The 16,530-nt window shown below is 46.1% G+C and overlaps 1 protein-coding gene across 3 annotated transcripts in view; it reads left to right on the forward strand.

The window, feature by feature from the left end:
• Nucleotides 1–16,530, forward strand: part of MAP3K13 (mitogen-activated protein kinase kinase kinase 13) — a 72,248-nt gene that overhangs the window by 35,478 nt on the left and 20,240 nt on the right. For all 3 annotated transcript variants that reach the window (XM_039696901.1, XM_039696903.1, XM_039696902.1), the window contains exon 4: nt 11,201–11,775. In XM_039696901.1, coding sequence (XP_039552835.1) covers nt 11,274–11,775 — 502 coding nt within the window. In that variant the 5' untranslated portion in view covers nt 11,201–11,273. The remainder of the gene's footprint in view (nt 1–11,200; nt 11,776–16,530) is intronic.

Consider the following 16,530-nt stretch of genomic DNA (forward strand, 5'->3'; position numbering starts at 1 on the left):
TTTTTGTCACTGTCCTTTTTGTTGTGCTCCTGAATGAATGTATACGGGTTTTGTTTCTAGAGAGAGGCAGCCCTTTGAACCCTCTGTCTGTGACAGCCTTCCGCTGAGAAACGCAAATAAATCCAGATTTTGATGTAGTGGGGGTTTTGTTTGTTTGTTTGTTTTGCTGTAGCATCCCATTTGTTTTCTGTCTTTGGGGCCTCCAGTCTGAGTCTTTGATCTGGAAAGGTCCTGTCATTCAGATTTGTCTTTGTCCCCTGCTGCCTGATAGTTAAATTTATAGCTGGCATTCATTTTGACCCTTGTGCCTGGAATTAGCAAGTAACTTCTAGCACAGAATAAATGGTAGGGACTCCCACTGTTCCCCAGCTATAGGTGAACTTGGGTTTAATTATGTTTGGGGGCTTTTTGGTTGCATTTTTAACTTCCCTTTTTCATCTCCTATTGTAAAGACTAGGTAAGTTGCTTATCTCCAGTGGATCAGAAAATTGAGTAATGGTTTATTTGAAAATCTCTCCCTAGGTAAGATCTTTCACAATTAGTAGTTATTTAAATATGGGTCTGCTCTAAGCAGTGGCAGGATAAGAAAAGTTTTAAGTATTTCCTGTTTTCTCAGGACTTTTTAAATAGAAAATGTGAGATATTGCTGATTAGGCTTGAGTTGTTCCTGCCTGGTACCTGTTCCAGGTTGTAGTGGAGATGTGGGGAGTGGATTTTCAAGAGCTGGGCTTCTCAAGATGGCAGAGTTATAAAATAAAACTTTTTTTGAAATATAAAAATACAAAAAATCTGGCATGGTTTGTGTGAACAGATTTAAAATCAGTTCTGGTTGTCCTTCAGCTCTGGTCCTTGGGGCCAGGGCAGGCAGGGGAAGGTGCATTGAGCCTTTTAGCCAAGCTCTGACCTGAGATCCCAGTAGAGGAAGGCAGCAGGTTCACTGCTTGTGCAACTTCCAGTGAGTTCTCAGCCATGACTGAATCCAAATGAGTCAACTGAGGCAAGTGTTACCCCCAGAGCTCTCAGGAGTTTGGCACTTCACCAAACTCTATCCGGTTTATGGGACTTTGTTTTTTATTCCTCCTTGGCAAAAATATATCCCATGCAGAGGCTTTTGTAGGCTCCTGTTTTGTGTCATTGCAGCAAATCAATCTCATCTCCTGGGTAGTGTGGGGTAAATATTTCACCCAAAACACAGACTACTTAGGGCTGAATACCAGGTTGGCAGCTGTGGCTGCGCCAGGAGCAGCGGCTCTGTGTGTAGTTACTCCCACCCCTATAAATACTCAGTGTGTGCTTTGACCTTTGTTCTCTCTCCCTGCTACAACTTCAGCTGAGAAGTTGGTGGTTGGAGTGGGTTCAAAGGCTTTGGCAACAGTTGGGTGTAGGCCAGGAGGAAGAGCAGATTTGTCTGTGTAAAGTCTGTGATTTATAAGTCTCTGGTGAAGTTCTGATTGTTGGTGCTGTTCCCTCTGGAGCTGTTGGTAACATAGCACCGAGGTGCTGTGAGAGAAGGAAGGAGAAGGTCCTGGCAGGGGTGAGAGGCTGGGCTTTTTCCACCATAGTGGGCTGGAGGAATGGAGGTCTCTGTGCAGACACTATTCATCCCCGGGATGCTTGTCCTGTCCCCCATCTCTGTCACCTTCTGGAGGACACCAAACTCAGTAATGTGGCTGTACAGTTGTGACTCCTGCTGAAACACAGGAAGCCCAGCCTCACCATCCTGTGGGCCTGAGGAGATCCTCGGGTGTTGAGCCATCAGCTGCAGCCCAAGAATGGTCCAGCTGGGGTGTGCTGAGTGCTGGGCTCTGCAGGTTGGGTGGCTCGAGCTGTGCCAGGCCCAGGAGCACGCCCAGCTCTGTGTTGTTTGTGTGTTTCCAGCACGTAAAGCTGTAGTGGAGCAGGCTCACACCTCTAACCCTGCGCTGTCACTAATACAGGCTTACGAGAGGCTCCTGAGCGGGGCATTGTGCTGCCTCTGTCGAGGAGTAATCCTCTTTGCTCGTGTATGGTGCTTGCTAAATACAACTCAGTACTGCTGTCATTTCCCATCCCAGATCTGCCAGCTGGATTTCGAGTGTCCTTCCCCTTCCCAGCAGGTGCACCCAGGCATGGACCTGGTGTGAGGTGACGGAGCCAGAGCACTGCACCCACCCCAGGAATTGTTGTACTTTCATGGAGAGCTGTTGAGTTTAGTACTGGGTGTGAAGCACATAGGCTCTTAGTACTGAGAAGTTTGTGTGAGTAGCATTTACATGTCGAATATGCTTTGCAAATGTTGAATAATTCATATCTACTATAAAAATAAAAACAAGCGTGGGAGTGAGCAAGTTTACCTGAGACCAGTCTGACACCTCACGTGAATTAAAGTGAGGCTTTGATTCATTCACTGCGTTCCTGAAAGCAGCACTGTGATATTGATCTTCATCCTCAAAGATCTTTCAGACATTAATTAATTTTAATGCTACTCTTTGGAGGAAAATAGGGTGTTTCACTTCTGTAAGGGGGGGAAATTCCAAGATACTGTTTGTTGGTAGAACTGGAACATTTAGTGCCTTCATATGGGAATGTGGGGCTGTAAGGCCTCTGTGAACTAAACTGGAAATTTTACTGGTGTTTGTTGCTGTAAAATATTTCAGTTTGAATCCTTAAATCTGTTGTTGTTGTATAGTAATAGTAATATAACATATAGTAATTATATAGTAATAGAATAACATATGGATTGATCATAGCATGGGGATTGTCAATGAGGTAAAAGTACAGAACTGGGAAGGATGAAGAGAAAATTAACAGAGCCTGAAGCCTGTGACTGGGTTTGAAAAGTTGTTTCCTGCTATGGAGACAGCTAGAAAGGTGAAAGAGAAGAGTGTAACTTCAGGTCATTTCTACATTTTAGTCTGAGACAGATTTCAGTAGTAATTCTGTAGTGTAAAAGGCTGAGCAGCATTTAGTCTGTCTTTATCCCAGCTGAGTATTTTCCAGTGTATTGATGGGCCTGTGGTGGATTGTCAGTGGAGAGATGGTGTGTGGGGCTGCTCGTGTTCCCTGTGTGCACAGCTCACACCACACAGCAGCCACTGGGAGGGGAACAAAGAGCAGATGGGTGACTTAATTACACTGATTTTTGTGAGGTAACTGCGTGGTCCTTGGTTTGCTGCCCTGCTCCCCAGGGGCAGGTGGCTGTGGGTTCCCCTTTCTCCCCAAGCACCTGGGCTTGGAGCAGGGCTGCTCTCCAGCAGGAACGTGCAGTCCCTGCTCCCTGCAGCCAATACCAGAGTCATTATGCAACATCACTTATTTCCTATGGCATCAGATTATGCAATTTCTGAGCAGAAGAATGCAAAGCCCTGGAAGAACACAGTAGCATTTTAGCAGATCCAAAAATACCTTCTGCAGGGTAGAGGCAGCATTTCTGTGTGTAGTGCTGAAAATACGCCGTTACGTAAGGTGCTTATTTCCCAGCTTGGCAGGGCTGCCAGGTGGAGCAGGACGTGCTCTCCCTGCCATGGAGAGCTCTCCCTGCACTCACGGGAGCCTCGATGGGCTCTTTGTGTCTCTTCCTCACCAAGATGAATTTTTATTGCTTTTTTTTTTTTTTTTACTCCTTTAGAAAAAATAAAAGTGGATGCTTGATTTCTGTTTCCAAATCACTGCTTCACCGCCCCCCACAAATTTGTGACCTTATGCTGAAGGAGGTTCTAGTGAAACATTTGTCGCATGGTGCTGGAGGTAGAAATTCATTCCTATGCTGAGAGCCAGGGCAGATGCACACATTGCATGTGGGGATAAGAGTTCTTTTAAGGTGAAGTCTGCTTTGGAAATCTATTAAATGTCTTTGTGGGAGACAGGAGCATGGTAGGAAGGGGGATCTGGTTGATACAATCTGTTGGGATTTTGGCAGGAATACTTACCAGAGGCTCTTAAAGAGGCTAAACAGCTATTAAATAACTCAGACACCAGGCTGGCAGACAGATTACTGGTAAAATTATATGGAATAAGAGTAGGGATAAAAGGATGGTAATGTTGAAACGTTTTTCTCTGCTTTGGAGATGGCACTACTCATACTCTTCCCACCTTTTCTTCCCTTATCCAGATATTTTAGGAGTATTCTGTTTAGGCTGTGAGACTTCACAAGGAAGGTGTTGAGGGTAATAACTGTGGAGGCCACCTGCAGGGAGTAGTGGAAGGCTCCAGTGAGCTTGGGTGATAAAATATCAGTCCAATTTAGTGTTGATTGAACACAATTCAGTCTTAACAGTCAGAATTAGGCTCTGACATAGCTTTTTTCTGCTCAGTAATGAGATCTTAGGTAGTAAGAGACCCATGGAAGTTAGCTCAGCATCCTGAGGAGCCAAAATGATCATTGTGCTTTTGTGCATTTCTGTGGCATTCTGGCCTTTTTGGGAATCCTGGCTGTGGTCTGACTTCCTCAGCTACCCAGAGAAGCTGCCCCATCCCTGGAAATGTTCAAGGCCGGGCTGGGTGGGGCTTGGAACAACCTGGATTAGTGGAAGGTATCCCTGCTCATTAATTTTAAGGTTTTAATGGCTTTTTTCAAGCCAAGCTATTGTGTGATTCTACATTCTATAACTTTAAGGTGATACAGGAGAAATGGAAAAGAGGTGATCAAAGACTCAGAGCAAGTTTCATATGGAGAACAAGTGAGAATTGTTAGACTTGAGAAAGAATGTTGGAGGATGGGATAATTTTTTTAATCACAGCTGGAATTAAAGAGATATGTTCATGTGCCATTGAAGGAGTGAACAACAGGCTGTTCCAAGAAAGAGAGGAATTAAAGGCCTGCAAAGTGAAGAGCAGCTGGTTTTACCTTCAACAACACAGAGTTAAGCTACAAAACTCCCAGCCCTACACAGTGTTGGCTGAAGTGTTCTGGTTAAAAAATCCCTTGACCATTGGCACAGCCCAGTGCTTTGTGCTGAGGCTCAGAGCCAGCACAGTGAGCTGTGAGCAGGGCAGCTGTGGCACTGCTGGCGGGAGCTCTGTCTGCCTGCACACCCTTCCCGTGGCTCTGCAGCAGGAAAGGGGGATGGATCACCCTCCTGAGCTTCTGGGGCTTCATCCCATTGCTGCAGCCTGGGTGCCACTTCTTCCTCCTCTGCCAGGCCTGCTTGGGGTGTGCAAGGTGCCAAGCAAACCTGCAGCTGGCTGTGCACAGAGCAGTTCAGCCATTATGGGTGTTTCTTGGCTGGTACATGGTGCTATTTTTGTCGTTGTCAGAAAGGGTTCAGGCCACTGAGCTAGACAGGGCTCTCTTTCTCACTGGTACAGCCACAGACAAAAGGATATCACCACTGAAATCACTTTTCCAGAAATGATGTGTCCCGGTTTTTTGATAGATTGAATTATTTTGGAATATATTGAATAAAGGCTAAATGAAGTCATCACAAAGTCAGGTTTTTGTTGTGATAACACAGACTACACACAGCATAGTCTGTGGTCTCACGTGCTTAATGCCCATGGCTATGTTAATATTCTATTAATATTTTTAAATGATGATTATGATAGTTGTGAGCCCTAAGCAGTTGCTACCACATCACTCAGGTGAGGATTATGGTGTCTGCAGAAGAAATTCATCTTATGTTGAGGTGGCATCCAAATATTTATTGGAGAGAGGAAGTAAAAGCATGTGTTCAAGTCAGGATTCTGCAGGAGGTACAGAAGTACTGTAGTGTTTATCTGACAACGTGAAAGAGCAGTGTAAAGCACAAAAAAGCCAATGTGACAAGACTTCACTTTCCCAGGTAAACATGCTGTTTGTTGTAGAGAAATGTTTACATGCAGAAATATAAACAGAGTTATTGCAGTGACAGAAAATCTCAGCTGGGTCAGATGAAGAATTTTCACTTGTTTTACCAGCAATTGATGATGTTTTGGCTATGTAATTGTACTATTTAAAGATAAGGCTGGGTTGTGGCAGGGCATTCATGTGGGTGTGAGATGGGAAGAAATGTCCTTCCTTGAAGCAGCAATGCGTCTTGAGCAGGAGATTGATGGCTTACAAACACCTGAGCTTTTGCCTTGGGCTACTCTGTAGTTGGCTTAAAGGTTTGCCTATAGCCTGGGCTGGGTTATACCAAGTGAATGTGGGCAAGCTTCATAGTGTGATTTCTTTTTTTACAACCCAGCAAAACAAATAAAATAAAAATGTAATGTAATTAATTAATGTAATAATGTAACTTTAGGAAAAAATTAAACCCTCCTGAAAACAAAGAGTTTGCCTTTTGCTGATGTGTAACTCATTCTCTATTGATAAATCTGCTTTTACTTCTTGTTTTCAAAGCAACCATGCAAAGCACAAGCCAATATTCCGAGTAATGTAAAAAGTGTGGCAGAAGAGGAGTATCTGATCATTCATGTAATATTTTCTTCATCAGGAGACCAGGAAAAGAAAGTCTGTTGAGATCCTGTGTAGTAAAACCACACAGTTCAAACCCCAAAGGTCAGGAGTGACAACAAAAGCTCTGGGACTTGCCAATTCAGCAGCTCTCAGTCTTTCCTGTGCTGGCGTTTTACAGCAATGGGAGAGGACTGTGCATCAATGTGTTGTAAAAATTCCCTGTAGAATCTGAGAGAGTGTCACAAGGGGCAGGAGAACATGATGTCTGTGCTTTATAGACATGCTTTTTGTGATTTTGTTAGATTTTAGAACATTTTTTAAAGCTTTGTCACAAGCCACTGGATGAGACAATACACCCATAAATTCCAGTCGTGTTATCAGTGAGGAGATGTGTAGTTACCTTGTTGTGCCCACTGCAGCCAGGAGGAAATCACACTGAGTACCAGGAAAAGCAAGGTGAGACCTGCAGGGCTTGGCTGTTGTGATCTGGGCAGGAATCTCCTCTGTCCGTGGTAGTTCTATGTACCAGCTGGATAATTTCTGTCAGCAGCTCTTCTACAGCCCCTAAACATGGATCAGACAATTGCTTTTATTCTCTTTGTTTGTTGGAAGTGCAAGCAGAGATTATGTTTAACTGGCTAAAATAGAAATAGTGTTCAAGGAAGCAAACTGGAGACTTGGGCTGTCATAAGACTTGAGTGGTGGCCTCTGTGCTTACACCACCTTTCCAGCACACTGGCTTTTTGTTTGGTTTGGTTTGTGTGCTGTGTCTGGAATGCTGTGTCTGATTTGCCACTCCATTTTTAGCACAGGTCTTTAAAGGAGAAACTTTAAAGGAGAAACTTCAGTCATGGTTCATGCTCGGCATTGGCTTAACTCAGCTGCAAACCTGACCCATTGTGTTGACACTTTTAGGAATATTGAACTTGTACAGGCAGCCACGTGCTTTGGTGGCTCTGGGGATGTGGTATTCACATTTCCTGAACAGAGAGAGACTTAATTCTCTCTCCCAGGATTTTTCCTGGAGAAGGCAGTGAGAAGCTCAGGGAAGAAGAGAAAATAGTTCTTATCTCTACTTGCTGCTCCTGTTTGGCACATGTGGAATGGGTTACAGAGAGTGATTTGTTAATTGGATTCTGCTGATGGTTGTTTGGGCTGTTTGACCAATTGGATCAAAGCTGTGTCATGACTGAAGACAGTAATAGGTTTTTCTTTAGTATAGTATAGTATTAGTGCAATATAACCTAGCTTGATAAAGCATTTGTTCAGCCTTCTGAATCATGGAGTCAGAGCACATTATTCCCTACACTGGGGTCGCCCTGCATCGACAGTGGGAGTGTGAGGACACTTCCTGGATGGCTATTTTCAGGGACAGGCACAATATCAGGCAAGGTGAGAGTGTGCCTTGGTAGCTGATTCACCCACTTGGTGATTCAAGTAAACTCTCACTTATCTGTAGTTTCAAACTGAATTTTGGGCTGTCTGACATGTTGAGGAGCAGCCTCACTCTTTTGAGAAGAGGTGCATGTCATGCTCCTCTTGTCTGAGGGTGGTGAGATTTTGCCTGGAAAAAATACTTTGCATGGAAGTGGAGTCATTTATGAGAAGTTGTGATTGTGCAAAATCACACCGAGCCTTGAATCTCCTTCCAGACAGAAGAGAAATTTGTTAGTGCAGAGTGCATGAACTCATGAAAACAGTACAAATCCGAGGGTCTGCCTTCAAGTCTGTGTGTGCAGCAGCACTTTGTGAAATCTCAATCTCTTAAATATGCACAGTCCTCCCACACATGGAGCTTCCAGCTTTTGACTGGGAGGCTGCTGCAGCAGGAGCATTGCTGGGATAGAAATAGCACAGCCTTGGCCAGGCCTTTCCCTGGAAAAGCTCATGATGCACATGCAGATCACAGACATGGGATCCCAGGCTGGTTTGTGTTGGAAGAGACTTGAAAAATCCTCCAGTTCTACCCCCTGCCATGGGCAGGGACACCTTCCACTAGCCCAGGTTGCTCCAAGCCCTGTCCAGCCTGGCCTTGGACACTGCCTGTGCCAGGGCCTCCCCACCCTCACAATTTCTTCCTAATATCTAAACTAACCCTGCCCTCCTTCAGCTGAAGGCCACTCCACCTTGTCCTGTCACTACCATGCCCTTATGAATACATCCTCAATAGTAGTTTGGATGTAATGAAACCTAAAACTTTCAAGAAAATGTTTTTCTTTGCCTTTTCTTTTATTGGGAAGAGGTCAACATGAAAAATCTCAGCCTTTTGGTATATGACTGAAAGAATAGTAGCAGCAATACAATAAAACTTGGAAAATGCTCTTCTTCCCTTGTTTGAAGAGATGGTGAGATCTAAACCAGCCTAATTTCATTGGATTAAATCACATTTTGCTAAGACAAGAGGTTGCACATTGCAAAATTTACTGCAATAGAAGAGAATTTTAAAAATTAATTCCCCCCAACAAGTCAGCATGATGTGGTGTGGCAGAAACCACCTTCTCCCCCTCCTAGGGTTTCTGCACCACTTTGCTTCAAGTTGGCTTGAGAGGAAGTTGTTTTAAAAGAAGTGCTGCTGTTTCATGCTCTCCAAACAATGAGTTTGCTGCACCTCTGAAAATTAGGCTGCTTATGTAAGGGCCTAAATAAGGCTGTATCATGCCAGTTTGAAAATAATTCCATAACTTTTATATGTCTTCTCTCCCCATGAAGCACATGAAGGGGCATGTAAAGTGGCAGGACACCGTGCCTGAAGGTTTTTTTTATTTGAAACATCTCAGTGCTGGAGAAAGCAATTTGATCTGGGAAAACAGACCTGATATCCCTGAGTCTGGGGCTTTGTTCTTGGCTGAGCTGTGTAGTGAAAAGCTGTTCATTCCATGTTAAATCTCCACAATCAAACATTCCAGAGGCAGAAAATTGTAAAAATGTAAAAGTAAAACCTTACACTGTAGTAGTGTACTCTTGAGAGTCACATAACAGCAAAGTTATTTTATCCTCCCAAGTCTGATTTAATCCTTAATGCACTTCCAAAGGCTTAAATTTGAGATATTTTGGGACACTGTTGCCTCAGATTCTAGAATTTGCATTTGAATTTCTTGCAGGACACCTGGCTGATGTTTTATTTGTATTGCTTAATATTCTATGTTACAAAAAGCAGATTTCTCTGTAGGAGCAGTGGTCACATTTTGCTCTTGTTTAAACAATCACTTGTCACTCTCTGACTTTAGGTGATGGGCTGGGGCTGAGTTGGGCCTGGCCTGGCCTGGCCAGGTGTTTTTCTGAAATGCTGTTCAGGTCTGAAGCACCTTGTTACCAATAACAAAATCTGTGATAGTAGAACAACTGCTGCTAGTCGTAACTGTACTCTGAGGTCACACTGCAGCTTCCCACACTGCTGAATTGGTCATTGTAAGGCTGGCCAGCAGCAGGTCAGGAATAACCAACTCTCCAGCTTCCCATTTGGGTCTGATTCAGCTCCTCTACCTGGTTTGGGCTGTGCTGCAACCTCTGCCTCACTTGCTGTTTTGCTTTCTTTTAAAGAACAAAGTTTACAACCTAAATAAAGCTTTTATGCAAGCCCCATGTGATCAGGCAGGATACAGGAATGTAATCCAAGTTCCTGGCTGTTCCTGTTTGCTGCTGGAGAGGGGCTGAAGCCCAGGGCTTTTCATCCTGTGGGCTGAAGGGCTTATCTCTCCTCTCTGCAGTGACCTCATCCTGAGGAGTTATGGCCCTGAGCTGTTCCCTTGCCATTGGCTGTGTCCTACCTGGCCACCTCTTTCTCCCTTCCAATGGCTGCTTGCAGAGCCTGGGAATTTGCACCCACTAGAACTGATCTTACTTTTTAACAAAATACTTTCTGTTAGGGCCATTTTTTTACCCTACTCTCAGCTTCTCATGGAATTTAAAACTGGACTTTGTTCCGTGTTGCAGGCTGAATTCACTTAATTGCTTGTGGCCCAGTGTTAGAGCCTCTTGTTTCAGAAGGGACTATCCCAAAACTGTTTTTGCAGTGGGCAGCTCTGGCAGTGTGACCCCAGCCATCAACCTGGCTCTGTGGGAAGGTGGCACCACCGTGGGTTGTGGAAAAAAGACCTCTCAGAGGAGCATGGAGCAACAGATGGAGGCACTTCTTAAAAGGGATCCCAGCTTTTGTTTTATGTGCACCCTCCCAGAAGCTCATGCAGGGGAGAAGTGGAGAGCACTGGTGGGAGAACAGCAAGGAGGGTCTGCTGTTCCATGAAACTCAAAGTTTTACTTGTTTATGAGGGTGGCATGGATGTGGTTAGAGAATTGAACATACCTTGCCACAATGGACATGGAAGGTCAATCAACAGTCCAGAATGGTGGTAACCAGATGGGGCTCCGAGGGAGCAGCCACAAAGCATCCCTTGGTGGCATCAAGGTACCTGTATCACCAGGCTTTGTTTCTCCAACACCTTGTCTCGAGGGTTTGCAGAGGGATCCTGAGCTCGTGGGCTGTGCCAGGCCCAGGAACAGTGGTGGGACTCTGACCACAGCTGAGCTGGGGCCAGCTTCAGTCTGATGGGAATGCTATGGGAATTTTCTGCAAAGAATCTTCCACGATTTTGACCTTTAGGCTCTTGTTTAAAATTGTGGTGTTTGTTTCCTGGGCAATTCCTGTAGTATGTTACCGAGAGTATTGCCTGAGTGGAGTTTCTGTTGGAGCCATTTATTTGTTTCTTTTAGGGCAGTAATTATTTACCAAGTATCAGCGGCTGTCTGGAAAGTCTAGTTAATTATCAGCTCACCTCAGTGAAACTGCACGTAGTGAAAATACTTCAATAAAAAAATTGAAAGTTGTTCGTTTTCCTCTCGTTTCAGGTACTGGGCCCACATGTCACCTGTGAGTTGTGTCCTACAAATGCTCTGAGCACCCCCTCGGGCCGTCTCCTTGATGCACACCCACGGCATCATGGCCAGCACTCAGGAGCGCCTGAGCCTGTCTTCCTCTCCCAGCTCCATGGGCAAAGCGTTCTGTGAGGACAAAGACTTGGGGCGGCTGCCTGAGGAGCACCCCGCGGCCGGGAGCCGCCCGTCCCCCGAGCTGCTGGAGGACGTGCGGGAGCGGGGCTCGCTGCCGGCCGAGCTGCTCGAGGGCATCAGCAGCCCGGGCACGGCGGCCGTGCTCACCAGCATCAGCGAGGACGCCCGCGACCACTTCGAGAACAGCGTGCTGCAGCTGCGGGAGCAGGACGAGCCCGAGCCGGGGCTCCCGCAGGGCACTCGCAGCCCCGGCGATGGTGACACCAATGGGGCCGGTGACGATGTGAAGGTCCAGTTCAACCGGACGGGCAGCGGCAGCGGCGGCTTCCTCGAGGGGCTCTTCGGGTGCCTGCGGCCCGTGTGGAACATCATAGGCAAGGCCTACTCCACGGACTACAAACTGCAGCAGCAAGGTGAGGGGCAGCCGCCGCACTGCTTTGGGGTGAGGTGAGGTGAGGAAGCCAGGGCTCGTCCCCAGCTCTCCATGTGGCCGATTTTGCCTTGTCCAGCCCTGTCACGGGTTTCCAGGGATAAATCCTGCGCTGTGGAGCCAACAGCTGTCATGCGTGGCAAAGGCAGCTCGTGAGGGAGTCAAAACCTGCTCAGCCCCATGGCTTGGGCCATTGTGACAAGGCCTGAATCTGAGCCGAGCGTGGGGATCAGATGGAATTGTGTTGAAGTGCTTGGTACAACCCCTGTGTTAATTTGTGGAGGTTTTTTATGCCAGATGGAAAACACTGACACAGGCGCTTCCACTTCAGAACCTCCAGGTGAAGGCTGTCCCCAGTTGACCACCAAATAGCAGGAGTATTGCTTCTCTTTTAAAAAGACTTATTTCTTTTTATTCAGGAGTAATTCTCCACTTTAAAACATCATTTAGTCCTTGTCTTTCCAGAAATATGTTCTTCAATATTTATACCTTTTCCATGTGGATGTGTAAGCGTAAATGTGTAAGTGTATGTGAGTATAAATACGTATAAAATCTGTGGCTTGGGAATAAGTGATGTCCCAGTTGACTGCATATATATCTATATAGCTATCTATCTATATATATTTAGGGGGTACTGAAAAGCAAAGAGCAGAGTATGCTCTGCTGTTGGTGTCTGATTTCTCCCCTAGCACAGGGGGAGGGAGGTGGCAGATGGGAAAAGAACAAGCTGTCATTAGAATTAAGGAGCTGAAATGGTTGAGGCTTATGGAAAATGGGAACAGCCTGGCCACTGCAGTACCATGGGGCAAAGTCTCCTTTGAGCATCACTCAGTAGTAATCAAATGGCTTTTTGGCACAAATTATAAGATACAAGGTCAGAAACCTGTCTGAGTGGTTCAAATCTAAACCCCAGAGGGATGGGGAACAGCTCCTAATATGAGGGAACAGAGCAGTTCAATAATGTGTTGAATGAATTTGCCTTGAAATCAGCTTCCTAGAGTCAGTTGTTTCCAGTTCATAAGCGAGCAGGAAATGCATCTCTGCATTCCAGGTGCCTCCTGAGCAGCAGCTCTCTGTGCAAGGCTTTGCTTGCTTTGAAATTCTCTGGCACAGTTGGTTCTGTCTCGTTTGCACGTTGTAAATTTGGTATGTCACGTGTGGTTCAGACTACAAATAAAAACAGTGACAGAAAGTTCCCTGGGGAATTAAGGCAGCTGGGGTGATTGCACAAAGGGTGAAGAGTTTGGAAGGGCTGTCTGGGTGGGGAGTCTCCCTTGGGAAGGAGAAGGAGTTCTGAGCAGTGGGATGGCATTCAGAGCAGGCATTGGGCACTCTCTGTGTGACAGTGCTTTGGGTTGGATGCTCAGTGTTTGTAAGGGAAGCTAAACATTTCCGAGGAAAGGCCACAGGTGCAGAGTGGCAGTGGCCACTCCCAGCAATTCTGTGTGTCCCACACCTGTCCCCACTGCTGTCTGTGAGCCATCCTGTGCTGCTGTGTCCCTGTCACCTTGGAGCGGTGGCTTTGGGAGAGCTGCCTGTAGGACAGAGAGATCCCATTTCCCACAGAGCAGGGCCAGCAGCTGCACTGGAGACCACAGTGCTCTGGTGACCCACAGGGGACACTTGCTTTTATATGGAAGTCACCAAACTAAAAGCTGGGAGCACTAATGAGTGAAAAGGAGCAGCTGAGAGCAGTGCTGGGGCTGGAGGGTGCATGCAGAGCTCGTTCCTGTGCACAGGGTGTCCTGCTGTTCTCTGTGTTGGGAGCATGTTCAGAGCCACACATCCAGGGACACTGCTGTTTGCTGCTGGCATCAGGCCCTTCTAAAAGGGCACATTTGAACTGGCTACAGATGTGGTAAGGCTGAGGATTAATTGGGATCAACTATATGTAGCTGTGTGTTCAGCTGCATTTTCAGTGTCTTCATTGTTAGAAGGGGGAGTGAAAAGAAGATTTAAAAAAAAATTATTATTTTTTTCTTCTGCAGCAGCTCAGTTGTCTTGTTTTGATGATATCTGTTACCCTGATGGCAGTACTACACTCCTGTTACCCAAGGATAAACCTTTTCAAACTGCTTCTGTGCTGAAACTTGAGGATTTTGTGAGAATATTCATGTTCTCTTTTCCAGATGATCTCATTCTTGCTTCTTGCCACCAGAAAATCATCTCTGTGTGCATTTCATCAGCTACATACAAGCCAGCAGTTCAGTAACTGATGTATGTGATTATTTTTATTTTTGCTGTCTTTTAGCAAGAGCACAGAGGATGCATGGATTGTGTTTGTGCAAGTGCTGTGTGGCTGAGGAAATGTCTGGGGCTCTTTCAGCAGCAGGGAGAGGATTGTGGTGGCTTTTCATTTCCCTGGGAGCTGCTTTACAGCTTTGGGCTGCTGCCATGGATCTGTGCAGATGATTTTTTTCCCCCTTTATGAGACAACTACTTAAAGCCTCATCCAGGAGTAATCCTTTGTGTTGGGCTGAATCAACAACAGGGGTAGGAGTCCAGTTTGCATCTGCAGCCATGTGGCCGTCCAGAACTTAAAGAGAGCTTATAAAAAAGAGGGGGAAAGACTTTTTACAGGGGGAAGTAGTGATAGAGCAGGGGGGAATGGTTTTAAACTAATAGAAGAGAGATTGAGATTAGGTTAGGAAGAAATCCTTCCCTGTGAGGGAGCTGAGGCCCTGGCACAGCTTCCCAGGGAAACTGTGTCTGCCCTTGTGTCCCTGTAAGTGTTCCAGGCCAGGCTGGACAGGGCTTGGAGCAGCCTGGGATAGTGGAAGGTGTCCCTGCCTGTGGCAGGGGGTGGAAGGGAATGGGCTTTAAGATCCCTTCCAACCCAAACCATTCTATGTTGCCTGCAGGTGCTTTGTGGTACTTTTTGCTGCTCCCTGGTGTCCCTGCCCACCTGCTTTAGCTGTCTTGCAGGCTCATTCTTTGGGACATGGTGGTGGTGTTGTGGTTGCAAGTAGTAAAAGACAAATATGTTTCATGTCCTTGAGCCCATATTGCCTGAGAAGCTTTGGCTGTGACTTGGTGAAAGAGGGAAAAGATAAGAACAGCTTTTACATGGTTCTGCATTACCTTCTTGTAGAAATTACTGCTTGAGTGCCCTTCCTGACACCCAATGGTCCACAAGAGGGCTGTGCCTGTCCTTCCCTGCAGGACATGGGCTGGGCAGAGCCGTGGTCAGCTGGGAGCTGCCACAGGCTCTGTGCTGATTGACCAAGTAATGCCAATCACTGCTTGGTGAAGAGTCATTCCTGTGGGGAATGTTTGCTTTTGTATTGTTCAGTGCCAGGTGATTATCTGAGGTTTAAGTACTTGGGGTTTGACCCATAAAATCCCTGCCTCCTATGTTTTTCCAGTTGTTTACCCTGATTTCTAAAGTCTGCTGGTGAATACTTTCAGGGAGACACACTCAGTTCTTTAATTTGCATCTACCAGTTATTTAATTGGGATTGTGGGGACTCCAGCACTTTAAAGCAAGACTTGTTTGTGTTTCCTAGAGACTCATTAGACTTCCCAGCCATTTCCTTTGGATGAAGAAGCTGTCTCCAAGAGCTGCCTTCACCTTCCCTTTCACAAGTTGTGTGTTTACCATCATTGTGAGAGTTTTTGTGTCTACCTGGAGGGCAAGGTGCCTGTCAGAGGGTGCTCGTGTTGAGGGGGTCTGTGTAAACCAGGGATGCTTCTTGTCACAGTGCCAGTGCTGGAGAGCAGCCAGCGCTGGGAAAAGCTTCCTCCAAATAGATTGGTTCAATGGCTCAGGCTGCTCCTGCGTTTCTTCCCCATGGGAAATAGATTCTCATCATGCTGCTCAAATGGTTCTTAATCACCTCAGAAACGCAAGTTCTTGCGCAATTCCTGCTGCTATTACACTTTAATTTATTTAGGGGAAGTATCCCACTGGTTTCTTAAGGCCCAGAAGAGTCTGACTACTACACTGTATGTTACCTATGGTTTGGCTCTTTGTTCTTCTTGATATTCCCCAAGATGTGGGATATTTCACTGTCACTACACTGAAACCTCTTTCCTGAATTGTGCCCCTGACAATCAGGATGCAAATGGGATATGGGAGAGCATCTGTGTTCCGAAATAAACACGAGATGACTTTACAGAAGGAACCACATGAACTTTTGCTTACTTTGTTTACAGCCTCTCTCAGCCTTTGCTATTGCAGAGGGACTATTAGAGAAAGGTAATGTTACCTGATAGGGAATATTAAGAGCAAACTAGGATTCCAAGGTGATACAGTTATCCATTAGTGCTCACAAACTGTAAATGCCTCATGGAAATGAATGTCAGTGTTCTGTGTCCTGTACAGGAAAGACTTCCCACAGGTAAGGATGGAAAGAGACTTTGGACAACGGGGCATGGCTTCCCACTGCCAGAGGGCAGGGATAGATGGGATACTTGGGAGAAATTCTTCCCTGTGAGGGTGCTGAGGCCTGGCACAGGGTGTCCAGAGTAGCTGTGGCTGTCCCTGGGTCCCTGGAAATGTCCAAGGCCAGGCTGGACAGGGCTTGGGACACCCTGAAACAGTGGAAGGTGTCCCTGGCTGTGCAGGGGTGGAACTGGATAGGCTTTTAGATCCCTTCCCCCCCAGTCCAGTTCATGATTCTATGAAAGAAACAGCTATTTCAGTACAACAGAATAGTTTTGATGTTGCCCATATAAAAATACTGTTCATCAACATGCACAACAATCACCTCTATTTGCCACCTCCTTTCAGAAGTGG

Source organism: Passer montanus, unplaced genomic scaffold, assembly GCF_014805655.1.
Source record: "Passer montanus isolate IOZ18808 unplaced genomic scaffold, ASM1480565v1 scaffold115, whole genome shotgun sequence".
In the NCBI taxonomy this organism is placed as follows: Eukaryota; Metazoa; Chordata; class Aves; order Passeriformes; family Passeridae; genus Passer; species Passer montanus.